The sequence below is a fragment of the Pinus tabuliformis genome, chromosome X (assembly GCF_031772625.1).
Source record: "Pinus tabuliformis cultivar Carrire ecotype Pingquan chromosome X, CPIR1, whole genome shotgun sequence".
NCBI classification, from domain to species: Eukaryota; Viridiplantae; Streptophyta; class Pinopsida; order Pinales; family Pinaceae; genus Pinus; species Pinus tabuliformis.
In genome coordinates, this window is record NC_142308.1 from 731,304,060 (window position 1) to 731,320,922 (window position 16,863).

At 41.6% G+C, this 16,863-nt stretch overlaps 1 protein-coding gene across 1 annotated transcript in view; it reads right to left on the reverse strand.

The window, feature by feature from the left end:
* Window positions 1-16,863, reverse strand: part of LOC149142010 (meiotic recombination protein SPO11-1-like) — a 339,417-nt gene that overhangs the window by 108,458 nt on the left and 214,096 nt on the right. Inside the window, exon 7 of the mRNA XM_089451380.1 lies at window positions 6,038-6,054. Within this exon, the coding sequence (XP_089307506.1) occupies window positions 6,038-6,054 (17 nt within the window). The remainder of the gene's footprint in view (window positions 1-6,037; window positions 6,055-16,863) is intronic.

Sequence of the window (16,863 nt, forward strand, 5' to 3'; positions counted from 1 at the left end):
GGAAGAACACATGGCAAGAGGGGAATCACGCAGGAGGAGGTGAGCCTAGGGATTGTGAGAGGCAGAGGCTATAAAATAGAGAGGAGCCCCCTCATTTTGGATCATTCGATTATGAGCATTTGAGCTAGTCACTTCGACTTGGAGCACGCTGGCTGTTTAGCCTGTCTGTAGCACTGTTTAGTGCATTGAGTGTCTCCGTTCGAAGATCTCACCCTTAGCCACGAGAGACTTCGAGTGCCTACTCAGGCAAGGTATTTTCAACAGTCTTTTTGCAGTAGTTTTGATCTTTGGCATTGAGGTGGAGCTGAGCATTGGAAGACTGTGCAGTCTTGAGAGAGAGGGATGTAGTTCTTCTGGGAGCAATTCCGGATTGAGGATTTGTGGAGGAGTTGAGCTGGGATATTGAGCAAGGGATCAGATCTTGCATATTGGAGTGGTTTGGCAGAGTTTCAGGCAGTATTTTGGAGGATTCTACTCAGTGGCAGCGCAGGGCCTTGAGGGATTACGTGATTCCCCAAGGGGGCGATTTTCGGGGGTCGGCCATTTCAGAAAAGCTTTCTGGGTTTTTGTGGGTTTCTTGAGTAGAGGCCAAATCCAGAGTTTCATCTTTTTCCGAGGAGGGGAGCAGCCCCAAATCATCATTTGTTTTCTAGCAGCAGTAGTAGCACAACAGCAGCATCCACGCAGAGAGGCCATTCTTGTCATTTTGAGAGTATTTCTTCACTTGTCTTGTGCAAGTTGAGGTGCCATCTGTCTAATCACCTCTTGTACTCATTTTATTGCTCAGTATAATAAAATGGCTTAGCATTTCTCACTGCATTTCCTGTGTATCTGCTTATATTTCCGGTTTACATTATTATATGTTGTTCCACTGTTATTTTATCACTTCTGGGTTATTATATCATTTGCACATATTTGGTTGGAGTTTTTGCTGGGGTTTGAGGAATATTCTGAGTTAGGAATATTACAATTGCATGGTTTAAGCTTGCATACTTCATTCACTTACATGCATGCTTTAATTGAGAATTAACACAACCTCACTATCACATTTCATTAAGTTAAAGTTTGTTACAATTTCATTTGAGTTTTGAATTTTCTTTCTCATTGTTGCTTGGAGCTACAAGCTTACACTTTACTTTGGGCAATTCATCATTTACATGCAAGCATTTTATATTCTTAACAAACTTTGATTTGTTTCCATTTACCTTGGTAAATTGTTTCATGAGCACTTGAATACATGCTTCAATTTTATGCTACATTGTTATCTTTAATATTGGAGCAATTTATTGTCATTGTCTATTTGAAACAAATTTTACTTTCAAGCAAATTACTTATATCATTTTAATTCATTGATGAAACACATGCAACACTTGTAAGCTAATTTTATTCCTCCAATTGAAGTTATAATTGCAACTTATGTTGAACACTATTTCATTTTCAAGCATTGCAAATCAATCTCTTTGAAGCATTTGCATGTATCATTATTTTAATTTGGGGAATTAACACAATTTGCATTTCATCTAGGCATTTTAGTGTAGGAAGGCCCCAAGCCTCATTAAAATTTTACCTCCAACATAAGTTGGTTGAAGTAGACATCTTAGGGATCTTCTACTCCTCTATTGACTCCTCACTGTGAGATCCATATCATTGGGCGAGGGTGAAGTCTGAGGATTGAAGAGTTAAATTGTAATCTTGTTGTAGAGCTAATTAATAAAATTAACAAAGAGCACTTTACATTACATTTACTTTACTTGTCTCTTGATGGTTTGAGTTTTCATATGCAAAGTCTATTCCAAAAGCAAGTATTTTAATCATTTCAAACAAGTGTTTCCTTTTCATGTTTCAAGTCTAATTGCATATTGATGTCTGGGTTTAGCACTTCCTTTCTTTTACATTTCCAAGTTAATTACTAATTTTTGGGTTTTGGCAAGATATGTTTCACATGTTTTGATTTATAAAGTTGATTATCTCAAAAGCATTTGTATCTTATATATTTTGTGCTAACAATTTTTATTTACATTTCAGGGTTACTTTGTTTTTTCTTTTGAGAGAATTGCATTTTACTTTGAGCAAATATATCTTTAAATTGTTGAGCAAATTCCTTATAAGGCACTGGTTTTATGGTTTTTAATCATATTAGATTGGCATTGTTATTTCAAGTTGCTCACTTCATATTTGCCCATAAATCCTTAAAAGTAATCCATTTTCACTATAACACTCTCTTAGAAACTCACATCTTTTAACTTAACTTTTCATTAGGGACCACCCCCCTTAGCTAACCTAGAAGATAGCTCAAACGGAGAGAGTCAGGATTAGTGTGACAGCCTCTTCTCTGAGTTCCCTGCCACCAACCACACCTTGTGGGATTGAAGGCTTTTCTCACTGACTTGTAGGTAGGTGTAGGCGGCAGGGTCAACATGAATCTAGGCAGATTGACTCTTTTACAATAATGATTCTTCCAATGATGACACTTTTACAAATGACTCTTTTACAACTTTACAATGATGACTCAACACTTCTTCACAATATGCAGATGGTTGTCATGTCTTCAAAGGATGTCCCGTTGACTCTTGGCCTTGATACTTCTTCACAATATGCAGATGGTTGTCATGTCTTCAAAGGATGTCCCGCTGCAATGCCTCCTTTGATTTGATACTTCAGCTCTTGAATTCTTGCTTGAAGTTGTACTTGAATCTTCTTCTACCTGCATGCAAAATTTGCCCGGCAAAACCAATCCCAAAACAAACAAAATACCCTTCAACTTACCTTTGCCTGCAAAACACATGTAAGTGCATAATAATGAAAAAATACAAATTAAAATTACAATTCGTACCTGAAGTGTGCTTGTCACTTTTGTTGTTGACTTGTTGCAGCAGTAGAAAAAGACTCCCACTCTTGATATAGGCTTGGACTCTATGAAAGACTATATCCAAAACTGATCTAAAGATATATACAATAAACACTTATGAGAGACCCTAGACTTGTGATGGACGAAGTTCTAAGTACAACAACAGAGACCATTCCATCAACTATGACAAGACAAGTAACATGAACTTACAACATCATATAGATTTAGCAAACTTGGTGTAGCATCAAGAATATGTAGCATAAAATGTGTAGTATCAAGAATAGGACATCCGAAAAACTAATTGTGACATATAGAGACATAGAGATATAACCGAGACATTGTATATACTTACGTTGTCCTGCAAAAACATATGTCAGAGATGATACTCAAAATTCAAATGTAAACACTAATCATACATACCTTTCTGTAGGAGACTTACCCTTGATTGTTGATGTGTGGTCCTTACTACAGTGATCCTTGAATGCATGTTTTTTCTTGCCTTCTAGGAGCTCGATATTGAATCTGTTGTATCTATGTAATTTCGGATCTCCAGGGTCTGAAATTTCGTCCTATGGTAGCCCTTTGAGTCCTCTTTCCAACCCCACAGGTCTGATCAAGATTGGATTCTTCAAGGAATACTTATGCCCAATCTCCCACAATGACCTGATTATAGACTAGTTCAGTAGAACAAACTTGTACGAAGTGCCACGTGTCCATGTTGCAACCTTAGGTTCTGAAAACCCTACTCAACAAACTACAGTCCGTCCTCTTTTTGTGACTATTTACGAAATTTGAATCCAATGCTCAAAGAGAAATTTATGACGATTTTCCCAACATCACCTGTTTGACATGGAATTTGGGAGTCTGCAAAAACCCTAACTTCCTCATATCCTATCTCTGAAAATATAGTGAACCAAGATCTGAAGTTCGGTCACGAGGTCCATCAAGATATCGGCTCAAATGGGCTTTAATTTCAGCTTCCGAAGCTTCGCACAAAAAACATTATAGCGAAAATTCCATGATGACCTGTTTGAAGCCACAAAATCCCTACTAGAGGAGGATATGAGGGTCATTATTTATATGAATATCTTGAGTTGAGAGGGTCCTCAACAAGTGAACGTTGGAGGGATTTTAGGAGCAATTTTTTTTATTAAGTATTGACTATTCAATGACCACAACCAATTATGAGTGCCATGCCACAACTCCATAGGGTTTTAGCCCACTAACTGGGGATACTAACTTCAAACATGAATATCTCTCAAACCGTGAAGAATTACTTGGCATACCATATATCAACGGAAACATCTCGACGAGTAGAATATAACTAGAAGATCCTTGACTCATAATAGAGTAAGTTGTCAAGTCAAAATTCCCATGCAAGATCGGGGTCGCCCCTGGTGTTGCTTGAGTTGACATCAATGACAACCACTGATCAACAAGATCAGCCAGTACGCTTGGAGGATTTCATATTCTTCACTTGGGCTTAGCTAGCTTGCCTTGGGCTTAACTATCTTTCCTTGGGCAAGCCCATGTGCATACTTTCCAAGCACCCATTGTAACCTCATGTTTTATCAATAAAATGGCTCAACAGCATAGTTTTTTTGCTTTATTTTGTGTTCTGATATTTGGGCAAATTTTTTGTGTGCTTTTGTCTATGCATGTTGTGTTTATTACTGTAAATTTTCCTTAGGGATATTACATGAGTCCCTCCTTTTATATTTTCTCTCCATCCTTCTAGACTCCTTTTAATATTATTTTATTGGTGGAGGCCATTTTCCACTAAGTTACTTTTTCCACCATTTCAATCAAATAATAATTTTCCGCCAATCTGCAATAAAATAATACTTGCCACCTTTCTCCAAAATACTAGTTGTCCCTTTTAATTAATATTATCAAAATTGGGAAAAATTCCCATGCTCAAAAAATTGGGGATATTACAAAACTATTTATCATATCTCCAGGTATATCAATAGAAGTTAGTGTATATCTGCTTGGGGGCTTCATGGCTTTAAGGTACACAATAATATCCATATTGAATAAAAAAGAAGACACATGTTATCTGAGGATGGAGATCAAGAAATCTCACCTATCTTGGTTATCATTCAAAAGGCAAAAATGGTGTCGAAGTGAAAAAATGAAAATAGAGAACACAGAACAATGACACTGAGGCAAGAGTCATCCAAAGAAAATTTCCTCTTTGACGCTTCAAGGATGAAGCATTTTAGAGGAGGAAATGTAATGAACATAAATTATAATAACAACAACAACATTATATTGATGATAAAAGGTACAAATCCTACTAATGAAAAGGTGTTACTCTTCATAGAGATACCCCTTAAAGTAATATCATCATTGTAATCATCTTATCTTATCAATCTCTTATTCAATATATTTAATATGTTTTATAGACATCATTGTCTCTAATGCATATAACTATATGTTTATTACAATGACTACGTGTTGAAGCAATTTTTTTGACATGCAAGTAATAATATATCATACTTTAAGTGAAAAACCAAAAACTGTTGACCCTATTTACACAACTCTAGTGCTATATAATTACTTTTCTATGATAATTATGGAAATATACTCCATTGATAGGTAAGTTAATATGTCTACATTTTCATTCCATCTTCTTTATGTAACTATCAAGAACAATACAATCCTCCCTTTCTCTACACTTTGAAATGCATTCCAGCCATAAGCTGTACATAACGATATACTGGAAATATACACTGTTGACCCTATTCACACAACTCTAATTCTAATAACTACTTTTCTATGATAATTATGGAGATATACTCCATTGATAGGTAAGTTATTATGTCTGAATTTTCATTCCATTTTCTTTTATGTTATTATCAAGAACAATACAATTCTCCATTTCTCTACACTTTGCATTGGATTCCAGCCATGCAGATAACACTACCCTTTTAAATGGTCCAGCATTGATTTCTAGGTAGGATAAGAAAGGAAGAAACAGAAAAATCAATGTCTACCTATTCACCCATCAAAAAGAAAGGAATAAAATGTTTGTTTCCTGGAAATTATTCTATCATTGTTTCTAGTTGTAATTCTAAATGTTTTCATCCATCTATGATAGAGGGGAACAAAGAAACAGAAACAGGAGGTAAGAGTAGGATATGTGCACTATTTTCAAACAAGGATGGTGCCAAATGAGCATTATACCCTTTGCTTGGGGAAACCTGCAGAAAAAACAACAAAATGATTATCTAGGAATATGAAAACATGAATTTTTATGCTGATTTGTTTTTCATAACCTTAAAGAAATTAAATAGAAAAAGCATGACAAGGGAGAGCCATCACAAATCTCGAATGCAAAAAATGTTCATTGTTGCCTTTGTTGGAAAACCGATTAGGGCAGCATTTTAATTCATCTTTTTCCTTACTTGACTGTTATTTGTGACATTATGTTCTTAATTATGCTTATGTTCTTATAATCAAATAAATGCCAAAAAAATAAAGATCACATGAACACAAGATATAGGCTCCAAGCCAGGGCAAAACCCTTCCAAGGGGAAAACCCAGAAAGAACTTCTCCTCTTATAGAATCAACTTCAAAGGAGACTTCCAAGACCAAACCCTAGACTGTGACTGCCACCAAGAACCAAGTCAACCAGCCAAATTTCCTTTCAGAATCCAAGACAAAATCTCCAAGGGTAACGAAGCAAGATCCCTTTAAACTGAAGGCTCTTCTAGCCTTTTGTCCATGCCAAGACAACCTGCAACACTTACTGCTGTTCGGGCCTGAGGTAATCCTAGAAACCCTAGGGTACTCGCACATGTGAACAGCAGCAAGCTAAATTTCAGACATTCATGTTCTCTTTAGGGCTTCCTCCTCCTTCTCTAGCCTTCTCCCTTGTCTTCTAGGACTTTCGCACTTCTTCTCCATTGCAGATCGAACCAAAGATGTGTGAGTGTGATATCCATTCAAGGAGGTCAAAGTTCCTACTTTATATAGCCTTCCAAGAGGCTCAATTACCCTCTCTAGGCAGATTTATGCTGGGCTAGCTGACTTGGTCTTGGGAGCCTTCTAGACATTTCTATTTACAAAAATACTTTTTCTTCTTTTGATACAAATGCCCGAAAGGGTCTTTTACAATATAACAAGGACTCTTGACTCATGAAAAACCCTAGGAGCATTCAATGGATGCTTGACCTAGTGATAAATAACTTGAGCATGAAACCGATGCTTTACAAATAATTTTTCTTTTGTTCTTTACATCATGTTCTTTCTTCTTTTGATAGATACATCATCATAAGAGTCAAATGACAATTATGAACACCGAAACTAGTTACATTCTTCAACAGCCTTCATCCACATTAAGTCATTTTTACATTTGTTCTACCCTATCTTTCGGTGCTCTAAAGCATGATTGTTAAGGACACTAAAATACACAGCCCATACTTTTGGCATATTCCACCACTATCAAATATCCTGGAAAAAAGTTATGATTAGATCAACAACTCAGTCACATAGCATACAATATGCATATTTGTGCAGAACCTCTTTGAGTATGTTCAAATATTATAGCATAAAATTCCCAATGTGAAACATGCACATCATGGCAACTAGTCAACGGACTTTAGGTTGCAATGGCAAGTTTGAATTTACATGCAGAAGCCAAAATGCAATGAACTCTTCGTATTGTGAGTCTTGACTACTATAGATCTTGTCGTTCTTGAGAATTATAGCTCGAACAGGGACTTCTTCTATCATGTCCCTTGCTAAATTATTTTCAAACAAGATTAATTTTTGTATTATGGGGCCACTTTTCGAGCTAGTGGACCCAATTCGATTTTATTAGGAGATTAGACTTAGGAAAAATTATTTGTGTTGTAGTTAAATTACACATGGGGGCCACCCTCACTAGGGCAATACACACTCCCTAGTTCAATTTGCATGGAGGTGGTTAAGTTTTGCATGATGTTGGTTAAGTGAGGGCCCACGATGGAGGACGAATTGGAGGGAAAAGTTCTCCATGAAATCTATATAAGGAAGGCAACTCTCCTCATCTCATTCATCTTTTTGGTATATCGATTTCTCTCGGTTGCTCGAGTTGCTTAGCTGAGTCACTCGTTGTTTAGCACGAGTTCTTCAAGCGAAGAGCTCACCATTTCTTCAGGGGACTTCAAGTGCCACCCTAGGAAGGTTTTCTGCATTTCTTCAAGATGAGGATCTCATTGTGATTTCTAGCTGTGGCATTCACTTCTAGGTGGTGCGTATTACTTGAGGACGCAATGGAGAGGAGGCCAAGTTTGTTGTTGGTGTCTTGTAGTGGAGTTTGGGCGTGAGATTTTCCAGCGAGGAGGCTAGGGAGGATTGCCGACATTTGGGAGAGTTTGGGATCTGGTTGAGCTTATTGCTTGGCAGTGTGACTTTTGCACTACCTAGGCCAGGGCATAGGCAGTACTGGGAGCTCACTTGGTGGGTAGAGTATCAGTCCTTGAGGCTGAGCTTTGCCGTGGAGGTTGGAGGAGATACTTGGAGTGGTGTTTTCTTCCCTTTCAGAGCTTGGATGAGGATTTCGTGGCCATTCCTTGCAGGCCGTATTCTTGGAGCAGTTTGGAAAGCATAGGCCATAGAGGAGGCCAAATTTTGGAGGTTGGACTCAGGCCAATCCCTTTCTGGGTTTTTGTGGGTTTTGGTCAAGCAGCGTGGGGCTAAAGTTTCATCATTTTTTAAATACCAGAGACGGGGTTTCTTGCAGTTCCTTTCCAGCCAGCAACATAGTTACTAGGAGACAGCGCGGAGCATTAGAGAAGCCATTATCTTTCCAGCATTGAGATTATTGTTTGACACTTGGGTTCTGTCAAGCTTTCCTTTGAGGCAAGCCCAGGTGCATTTTCCATACTATTGTACTTGCTCCATTCCATTAAAAAAATGGCTCAGCTGGTTCTCATTTCTGATGTGTATTGAGTATTTGTTGATCGTTTTAATTTTTCTGTGTATGGATCATATTTTCTTTTGCATATCACTATTCATTTAAGTTTGGAACATTATAGTGGTATCAGAGCTTAGATTTTGGCTCAGCCGTGGGAAAACTTTTCTATGAGTGAGGAGGACCGGCAGAATATTACTTACAGAAGACAGAGGTACCGGAGCAGGAAAGGGAGTTGGAGATTACTCCTGAGACGGAGGATCGTGGGAAGACTGCGTTAGTAGAAGATATGGGTGAGCCCAAGAGTAGGGAGGATATGGCCTTTGATAGTCTCTTGAAGGCTTTGAGTGATTTGGCAAAAGGGAAAAAGGAGATGCTGGACGAGATCAAGATGTAGAACCAGGAGCAGAGCACTCACCGAGTGTTTGTAGTTGGAGAGACTTTAGGGGCCTCTCAACAGTTCGATCACCCTTCACCCACTGCGAAGCGACCATCCTTGAGTGAGCCAACTCGAGCTACTTTACCTTCTTTTGTGCCCTTAGCGCAGGGTGAGACTAGTGGAGGAGAGGATCCATCATTGATGGATGAGTATTTCCGGGAATGGCAGTCCATGGGGGCAGACTTCAGAGAGGCTCTGACCTTCAAAGACTTTTGCAAGCTCAAGCAGAATGAGAAGGGGAAAGGCTATGGTACGCAAAACTATGAGCTACATCGTTCAATTGGGAAAATGTATTTTCCTACATATGATGGCACTACCAAGTGCACAGCATGTGCTCGGGTAGAGAAGTTGGACACATACTTCTAGCTGAATCGGATGACAGAGGTAGAGGCCATCAAGATGGCCACATCTAGAGGGGGAGGCACACGATTGGTGGTTTCATGGTTTGTCCACTCTGGGCATGCTAGCATGGCCTCCTATGAGGACTTCACGCGGAGAGTAGTGGAGCACTTTGATCAGAAGGATCCAAAGGCTCACTTTAGGGAGTTGACCCAACTTAGACAGACAAGGCATCTGGAGCATTATATATCTGAGTTTTTGAGTGATTTGTCAGATGCGAGGAGAGGGGTTGACAGAGCCATTGCGGGGACTGGTGAAGTCTTGCGAACCATCTAATCTTCTGGAGACAGTATCTTGTACTCAGGATTTGCAAGGGGCTATCCCCAAGACCCGAGCTCCACTTCCTTCACGCACTCCCTACCCTCAGAAGGGAAGTGACACTAGAGCAACCACAGCGCAGAGAGCGGCTCAAGGACGGGGTCAGTTCGATGACAAGACTAGGAGAGACCTCAGGAGGAGGAAGTTGTGTTTTACATGGTGAGAGCCTTGGGCACCTAGTCAACGACGCATAGCGGGCAAGGCCCATTACATCGAAGTCTTCTCTGACATCGATCAGGAGGATGATGGGGAATTGGAGTTTGGTGGCCGAGACAGCAAGGATCCAACAGGGAGAGGACCACCACCACCAACAATGACTATGGGTAACTATTCGATGACAGACCACTTTTCCGTGGTGGATGTACCGGACACCAATGTGGTGTTGGGTGTCCAATGGTTGTATTCCCTTGGCCAGGTTACCACTGATTGGAAATAGCTAGTGATGGAGTTTGTTGGACCGGATGGCAAGTCGGTGGTTCTTAGGGGCATGCATTCGTACCCCCCTCAGACAGTTTCGGCCTAGTGGATGGAGACCGATTTGAAGCATGGAGACATAGCATGGGCAGTAGAGCTAAGTATTTCAAAGGCTAGGGAAAGACTATGCCATCGCATCCAGACATACAGGCAATACTAGATAGATATCTGGTAGTCTTTGGAGATATAACGTCGGGACAACCACCTGACAGGCGATTTGAGCACACTATAGAGTTGGAGCCTGATGTGCAAGCAGTTATCACTACACCCTATAGGCATCCCAAGGCCTATAAGGATGAGATCGAGAGAGTCATCACGGAGTTATTCGCATTGGGTAACATCAGACTGAGTTCCAGTCCATTTGCTTCTTCAGTTGTGTTGGTGAAGAAGGACGGGACTCCCCGCATGTGCATTGACTACAGGGCCCTCAACAAGAAAACGTTGAAGATTCAGGAACAAGTATCCCATTCCACCTATTGATGAGTTGATGGACAAGCTTAGAGGAGCCAAGTACTTCTCTAAGATAGATTTGAGGTCAGGGTATCATCAGATCTGGGTGAGAGAGCAGGACATTTCGAAGACAGCCTTCAGGTGTCATTATGGGCATTTCGAGTTCCTGGTCATGCCTTTTGGGTTGACCAATGCACCAGCTACTTTTATATCATGCATGAACCATGTGTTCCAAGGCCAGTTAAGGAGGTTTGTTCTGGTATTCTTTGATGGCATCTTGATCTACAACAAGACATGGGAGGAGCACCTGCAGCACTTAGAGACAGTCTTGTGTATATTGGAGGAGCAGCAGTTCTACGCCAAGATGTCCAAGTGTGAGTTTGGGCTGACAGAGATGCTTTACTTGGGACACATCATAGGTGCAGATGGGGTCAAGGTGCACGAGGAGAAGATTCGGGCCATTCGGGATTGGCCAGAGCCCCAAGATGTGACAACGTTGAGAGGATTTTTGGGCATCTGTACCTATTATCGGAAGTTCGTGAAGGGCTTCTCACAGTTGGCAGCACCCCTTACTGATCTGACTAAGAAGGGGGCTTTTGCGTGGACAGAGGGAGCTCAGGCAGCATTTGATCGCCTCAAGGAGGTGATGAGTTGTTGTCTGGTATTGGCACTCCCAGATTTTACTCAGCCTTTCACATTGGAGTGTGATGCATCAGGTGTAGAGACTGGGGTAGTCTTGTGCCAAGGAGGGCACCCCAATGCATACGAGAGCAAGAAGGTTCTATCTCATGAGTTGTCGTATTCCATTTACGACAAGGAGATGTTGGCCATAATGCATGCATTGGCCAAATTTAAACAATGCTTGGTGGGGAATCGATTTCGGGTAAAGACAGATCACCACAGTCTCTGCCATGTCATGGGGCAGCAGGGCCTCAATGACAAACAGCAGATATGGGTCAGCAAAGTGCAGGCCTAGGATTTTGATATTGAGTATGTGTGGGGGAAGCACAACATAGTGGCAGATGCACTGTCCAGGAGACCAACCGGGCTTTTCCTCATGAGCATTTGTCATGACTGGAAGGCTCAATTATTGGTAGAGTACTCCAAGGATCGTCGGGCGTGCGAGATCTTGGAGGGCAACTATGCATATGTGCACTACAGGGTGATGAATGAGGTTATTTATTATAAGGGGCGCATATTTTTGGTTTCAGGATCACAATTGAGAGAGCATGTCCTTCGAGCAGCTCATGATTCTCCTTTGTCCAGGCACCAGGGGTTTAGGAAGACTTATATGGCAGTGAGAGAGCGCTTCACTTGGAAGGGCCTCAAGGGAGATGTGCTAAAGCATGTGCAGGAGTGCGAAGCTTGCCAAAGGAGCAAAGGAGAGTTGACCCATCTAGCAAGATTATTGCAGCTTCTTCCCATCCCTGAGGGGAAATGGGAGAGCATCTCTATGGATTTCATCACCAAACTCCCTCGATGCAAGGGAAGGACCGTATTTTTGTAGTGGTTGACCGGCTGACCAAGTTTGCACACTTCTTTGCCATACCGACATGATATTCAGCCTCACAGGTGGCAGAGTTATTCTTTAGGGAGGTCTTTCATCTGCACGGACTCCCTAAGACCATATTCAGTGATAGGGAAGGCAGATTCATGGGAGGATTTTGGCAAGAGCTCTTTAGACTAGTAGGCACTGAACTCACCCTGAGCACCAGCTATCATTTGCAGACCGATGGTCAAACAGAGAGGGTGAACCAGTGGTTAGAGGGCTATCTCAGAAATTATGTGATAAGGCAGCAGAGGGCTTGGATTCGATGGGTGCATCTGGGAGAGTATTGTTACAACACCACCCATCATATTTCCATTGGTATGACTCCTTTCCGTGCCTTGTATGGTTATGATGCTTTTTCTTTCGCTAATATTGTTTTAGGAGACAGCAGGGCCCCAAAGACCAAGGATTGGATCCTAGAGAGCCAAGATATCTTCAAGGCTCTTAAGGATAACTTACAGACAGCCCAAAACCAACACAATATGTATGCTAACCGGCATCGAGTAGAGAGGCATTTTGAGGAGGGGGACTTGGTCTACCTTCGATTGCAGTCGTACCGATAGTCCACATTGAAGCAGAAGGGAGCCGAAAAGTTGCAGCTGAGATTTTTTGGGCCATATAGAGTGATCAGGAGGGTTGTACAGGTGGCTTACGAGTTGGAGCTACCACCTGGGAGCAGGATTCACAACATCTTTCATGTGTCATGCCTCAAGAGGGTGCTGCGGCAGCAGGTTATAGCAGTCAAGGAGTTGCCTCCACTTGATGATGAGGGGCATTTGATCCTAGAGCCAGAGGCCATCTTAGAGACGAGGGAGAGGAAGTTCAGAAGTAGGATCTTCAGAGAGTATTTGGTGCGTTGGAAGAGTTTACCGAATGAGGACGCCACTTGGGAAGGAGAGCAGATTCTTGAGCATCCGGCATTGAAGTTGCTTGGGGACAAGCAACATTTGGGAGGGGAGGACTGTCATGTCCCTTCCTAAATTATTTTCGAACAAGATTAATTTTTGTATTAAGGGGCCAAATTTCGAGCTAGTGGGCCCCATTCGATTTTATTAGGATATTAGACTTAGGAAAAGTTATTTGTGTTGTAATTAAATTACACATGGGGGCCACCCTCACTAGGGGAATACGCACTGCCTAGTTCAATTTGCATGGAGGTGGTTAAGTTTTGCATGATGTTGGTTAAGTGAGGGACCACGATGGAGGACGAATTGGAGGGAAAAGTGCTCCACAAAATCTATATAAGGAAGGAAACTCTCCTCATCTCATTCATCTTTTTGGTATATCGATTTCTCTTGGTTGCTCGAGCTTCTTAGCCAAGTCACTCGTTGTTTAGCACGAGTTCTTCAAGCAAAGAGCTCACCCTTTCTTCGGGGGACTTCGAGTGCCACCCTAGGAAGGTTTTCTGCATTTCTTCAGGAGGAGGATCTCATTGTGATTTCTAGCAATGGCATTCATTTCCAGGTGGTGCATATTACTGGAGGACGCAGTGGAGAGGAGGTCGAGTTTGTTGTTGGTGTCTTGTAGTGGAGTTTGGGCGTGAGATTTTCCAGAGAGGAGGCTAGGGAGGATTGTCAGCATTTGGGAGAGTTTGGGAGCTGGTTGAGCTTAGCTTGGCAGTGTGACTTTCGCACTAACTGGGCTAGCGCAGAGGCAGTGTTGGGAGCTCACTTGGTAGGTAAAGTATCAGTCCTTGAGGTTGAGCTTTGTCATGGAGGTTAGAGGAGATACTTGGAGTGGCATTTGCTTCCCTTTTAGAGCTTGGAGGATTTCGTGGCCATTCCTTGCAGTCCGTATTCTTGGAGCAGTTTGGAGGGCATAGGCCATAGAGGAGTCCGAATTTGGGAAATTGGATTCAGACAAACCCTTTCTAGGTTTTTGTGGGTTTTGGCCAAGGAGCATGGGACTGAAGTTTCATCATTTTTTGAGCACCGAAGACGGGGTTACTTGCAGTTCCTTTCCAGCCAGCAGTGCAGTTATTAGGAGACAGTACAGAGCATTAGAGAAGCAGTTATCTTTCCAACATTGAGATTATAAAATGGCTTAGCTGGTTCTCATTTCTGATGTGTATTGAGTATTTGCTGGTCGTTTTAATTTTTCTGTGTATGAATCGTATTTCATTTTGCATATCACTAATTTTTTAATTTTGGAACATTACATCTTCATAGATTTAGTGTGAGCATGTGAAAAGTAGTTCAAGATATTTTCAAAAAATAATTCTATTTTGTAATTCACTTTAATAAAAAAAAATTGAATGTCTTATTTTTACTTGTTAAGTCTAAAAAAGTGTATCTCATGCATGCATAACTTAGCCTAGGAGTAAACTCAAAAATAGATTAGGGTTTTGGTCTTAGCTAAACATATAAAGTCAGGTTAAGTGTAATGTTCCAAACTTGGATAAACAGTGATACATAAAGCAAAAATCGTTTTACAACACAGAAATTTTAAACATTCAGCGAATACTCAGAAAAACTCCAGAAGTAAGAACCAGCTGAGCCATTTTATTATTCCAATGGAGCAAGTACAATAGTATGGAGAAATGCACCTAGGCTTGCCTCAATGGAAAGCGTGACAGAACCCAGGTGATAAGACAATGATCTCAATGTTGATAATGATTGTTCCTCTAATGCTTTGCGTGCCCAGAAAACTACACTGTTAGCTGGAAAGGAACTGCTGGAAACCCCACCTTCAGTACTCAGAAAATGCTGCAAAATTAACTCCAAGCTCCTTGACCAAAACCCACAAAAACCCAGAAAGGGTTTGGTTTGATTCCAAGTCCAAGTCGAACCCACAAAATGGTGTAAATTCCCCAGCTAACTAGCAATTCGCCCTGTTATAAGAATTAGGATTTTAGGCCTGAATATCGTCCAAAAAATTCTAAAATTTTAACCACAGACTTCTCTTAGAAAACTCAAAAATGGTTTGTCCAGATTTTGACCTCCCAAAATTGACCCCCAAGAGGCCTACGCCCTCCAAATTGCTTAAGCACACGGCCTACAAAGATGCCAACAAAATCCTCCTCCAAGGCTCCGGAAAATTAGAAATCTCCTCCACAGATGTTTCCCTTGTCTCTGCCAACAAGGATCAGCCACAAAAGCTGAGTCTCCACCTCCCACATGTGCACAATATTCTCCCTTTGCGCTGGCCCAAGAAGTGCGAAAGTCACACTGAATAGAAGCTCTCTCCTCTAGCTCCAAAACTCACCCAAATGGCAGTCAAACACCCAAGCCTCCTTTTCGGAATTTCTCCCGGCCAAAGCTCCTCTGAAAGATGTCACAATCACAACTTGGCCTCTCCTCATTGCGTCCTCCAGAAATACGCACCACCTGGAGATGATGGATGCAACTGCTGGAAATCACAATGAAAACCTCCACCAAAAGAATGTAGATGAACCTCTCTAGGGTGGCACTCGAAGTCCCCCGAAGAAAGGGTGAGCTCTCCGCTTGAAGAACTCTTGCTAAACAACAAGTGACTTGGCTAAGCAGCTCGAGCAACCAAAGAGAAATTCGATATGCCAAAAGATGATGAAATGAGGAGAGTTGCCTTCCTTATATAGATTTCTTGGAGCACATTTCCTTCCATTTTCACTCCATCGTGGGTCCCTCACTTAACCATTGACTTCCCCTCCATGCACATCAAACTAGGGAATGCGTATTCTCCTAGTGTGGGTGGCCCCCACGTATAACTTAACCACATCAAAAAAAATTCTACTAAGTCTAGCCTCCTAATAAAATCGAATGGGCCCCATCACCTCCAAAATTGGCCCCAAAAAGTAGAAATTAATCGTGTTCCAAGATAATTTAGGAAGGGGCATTACAGTCCTCCCCTCCCAAATGTTGCTTGTCCCCAAGCAACTTCAGTGTTGGATGCTCAAGTATGTGTCTGCCCTCCCAAGTAGCATCCTCATCCAGTAAGGTCCTCCAATGCACCAAAAATTGCTTGTCCTCAAGCAGTGCTTGAACAAGTGCCCTCTCTGACTGTTGATCCCCACTATCTCTGCAAACTTCACCAAGGTCCCAAATATGCCATTTGATCGTCCCTGATTGTTGTACTATCCTATAGTGAAGGAGTCCCTCATTACCAGGATCCCAAGCCAACCTTATCAACATGAAGCACCCCTTGCTCCACTCACTATCCTACCAGATAGGGGCATTAGAACCCCTCTGTCTACTGCCAATAAGTAGAGCATCCTGACGATGTAAAACTCCGTCCAAATCCTCATGAAGCTACCCTACCGAATAGTACATCTTGTGCACTACAAGAGTAAACTCCGGAAGATGCAATCCAATCCTGGTGGGATTGAACCCTCGTCTACCTGGGCCTCCCCTAATCTCCTCCTATCGATCACCTTGCCACACCGGTGAAATTCTCCACACCAACAACGAATCACTAAAACCAAATGGAAGATCTGGATGACCCTCCCCTGTAGAAACCAACTCACCTCTACGGGTAGCTGAACTACTCAGCCCTGTTATGCCAACAT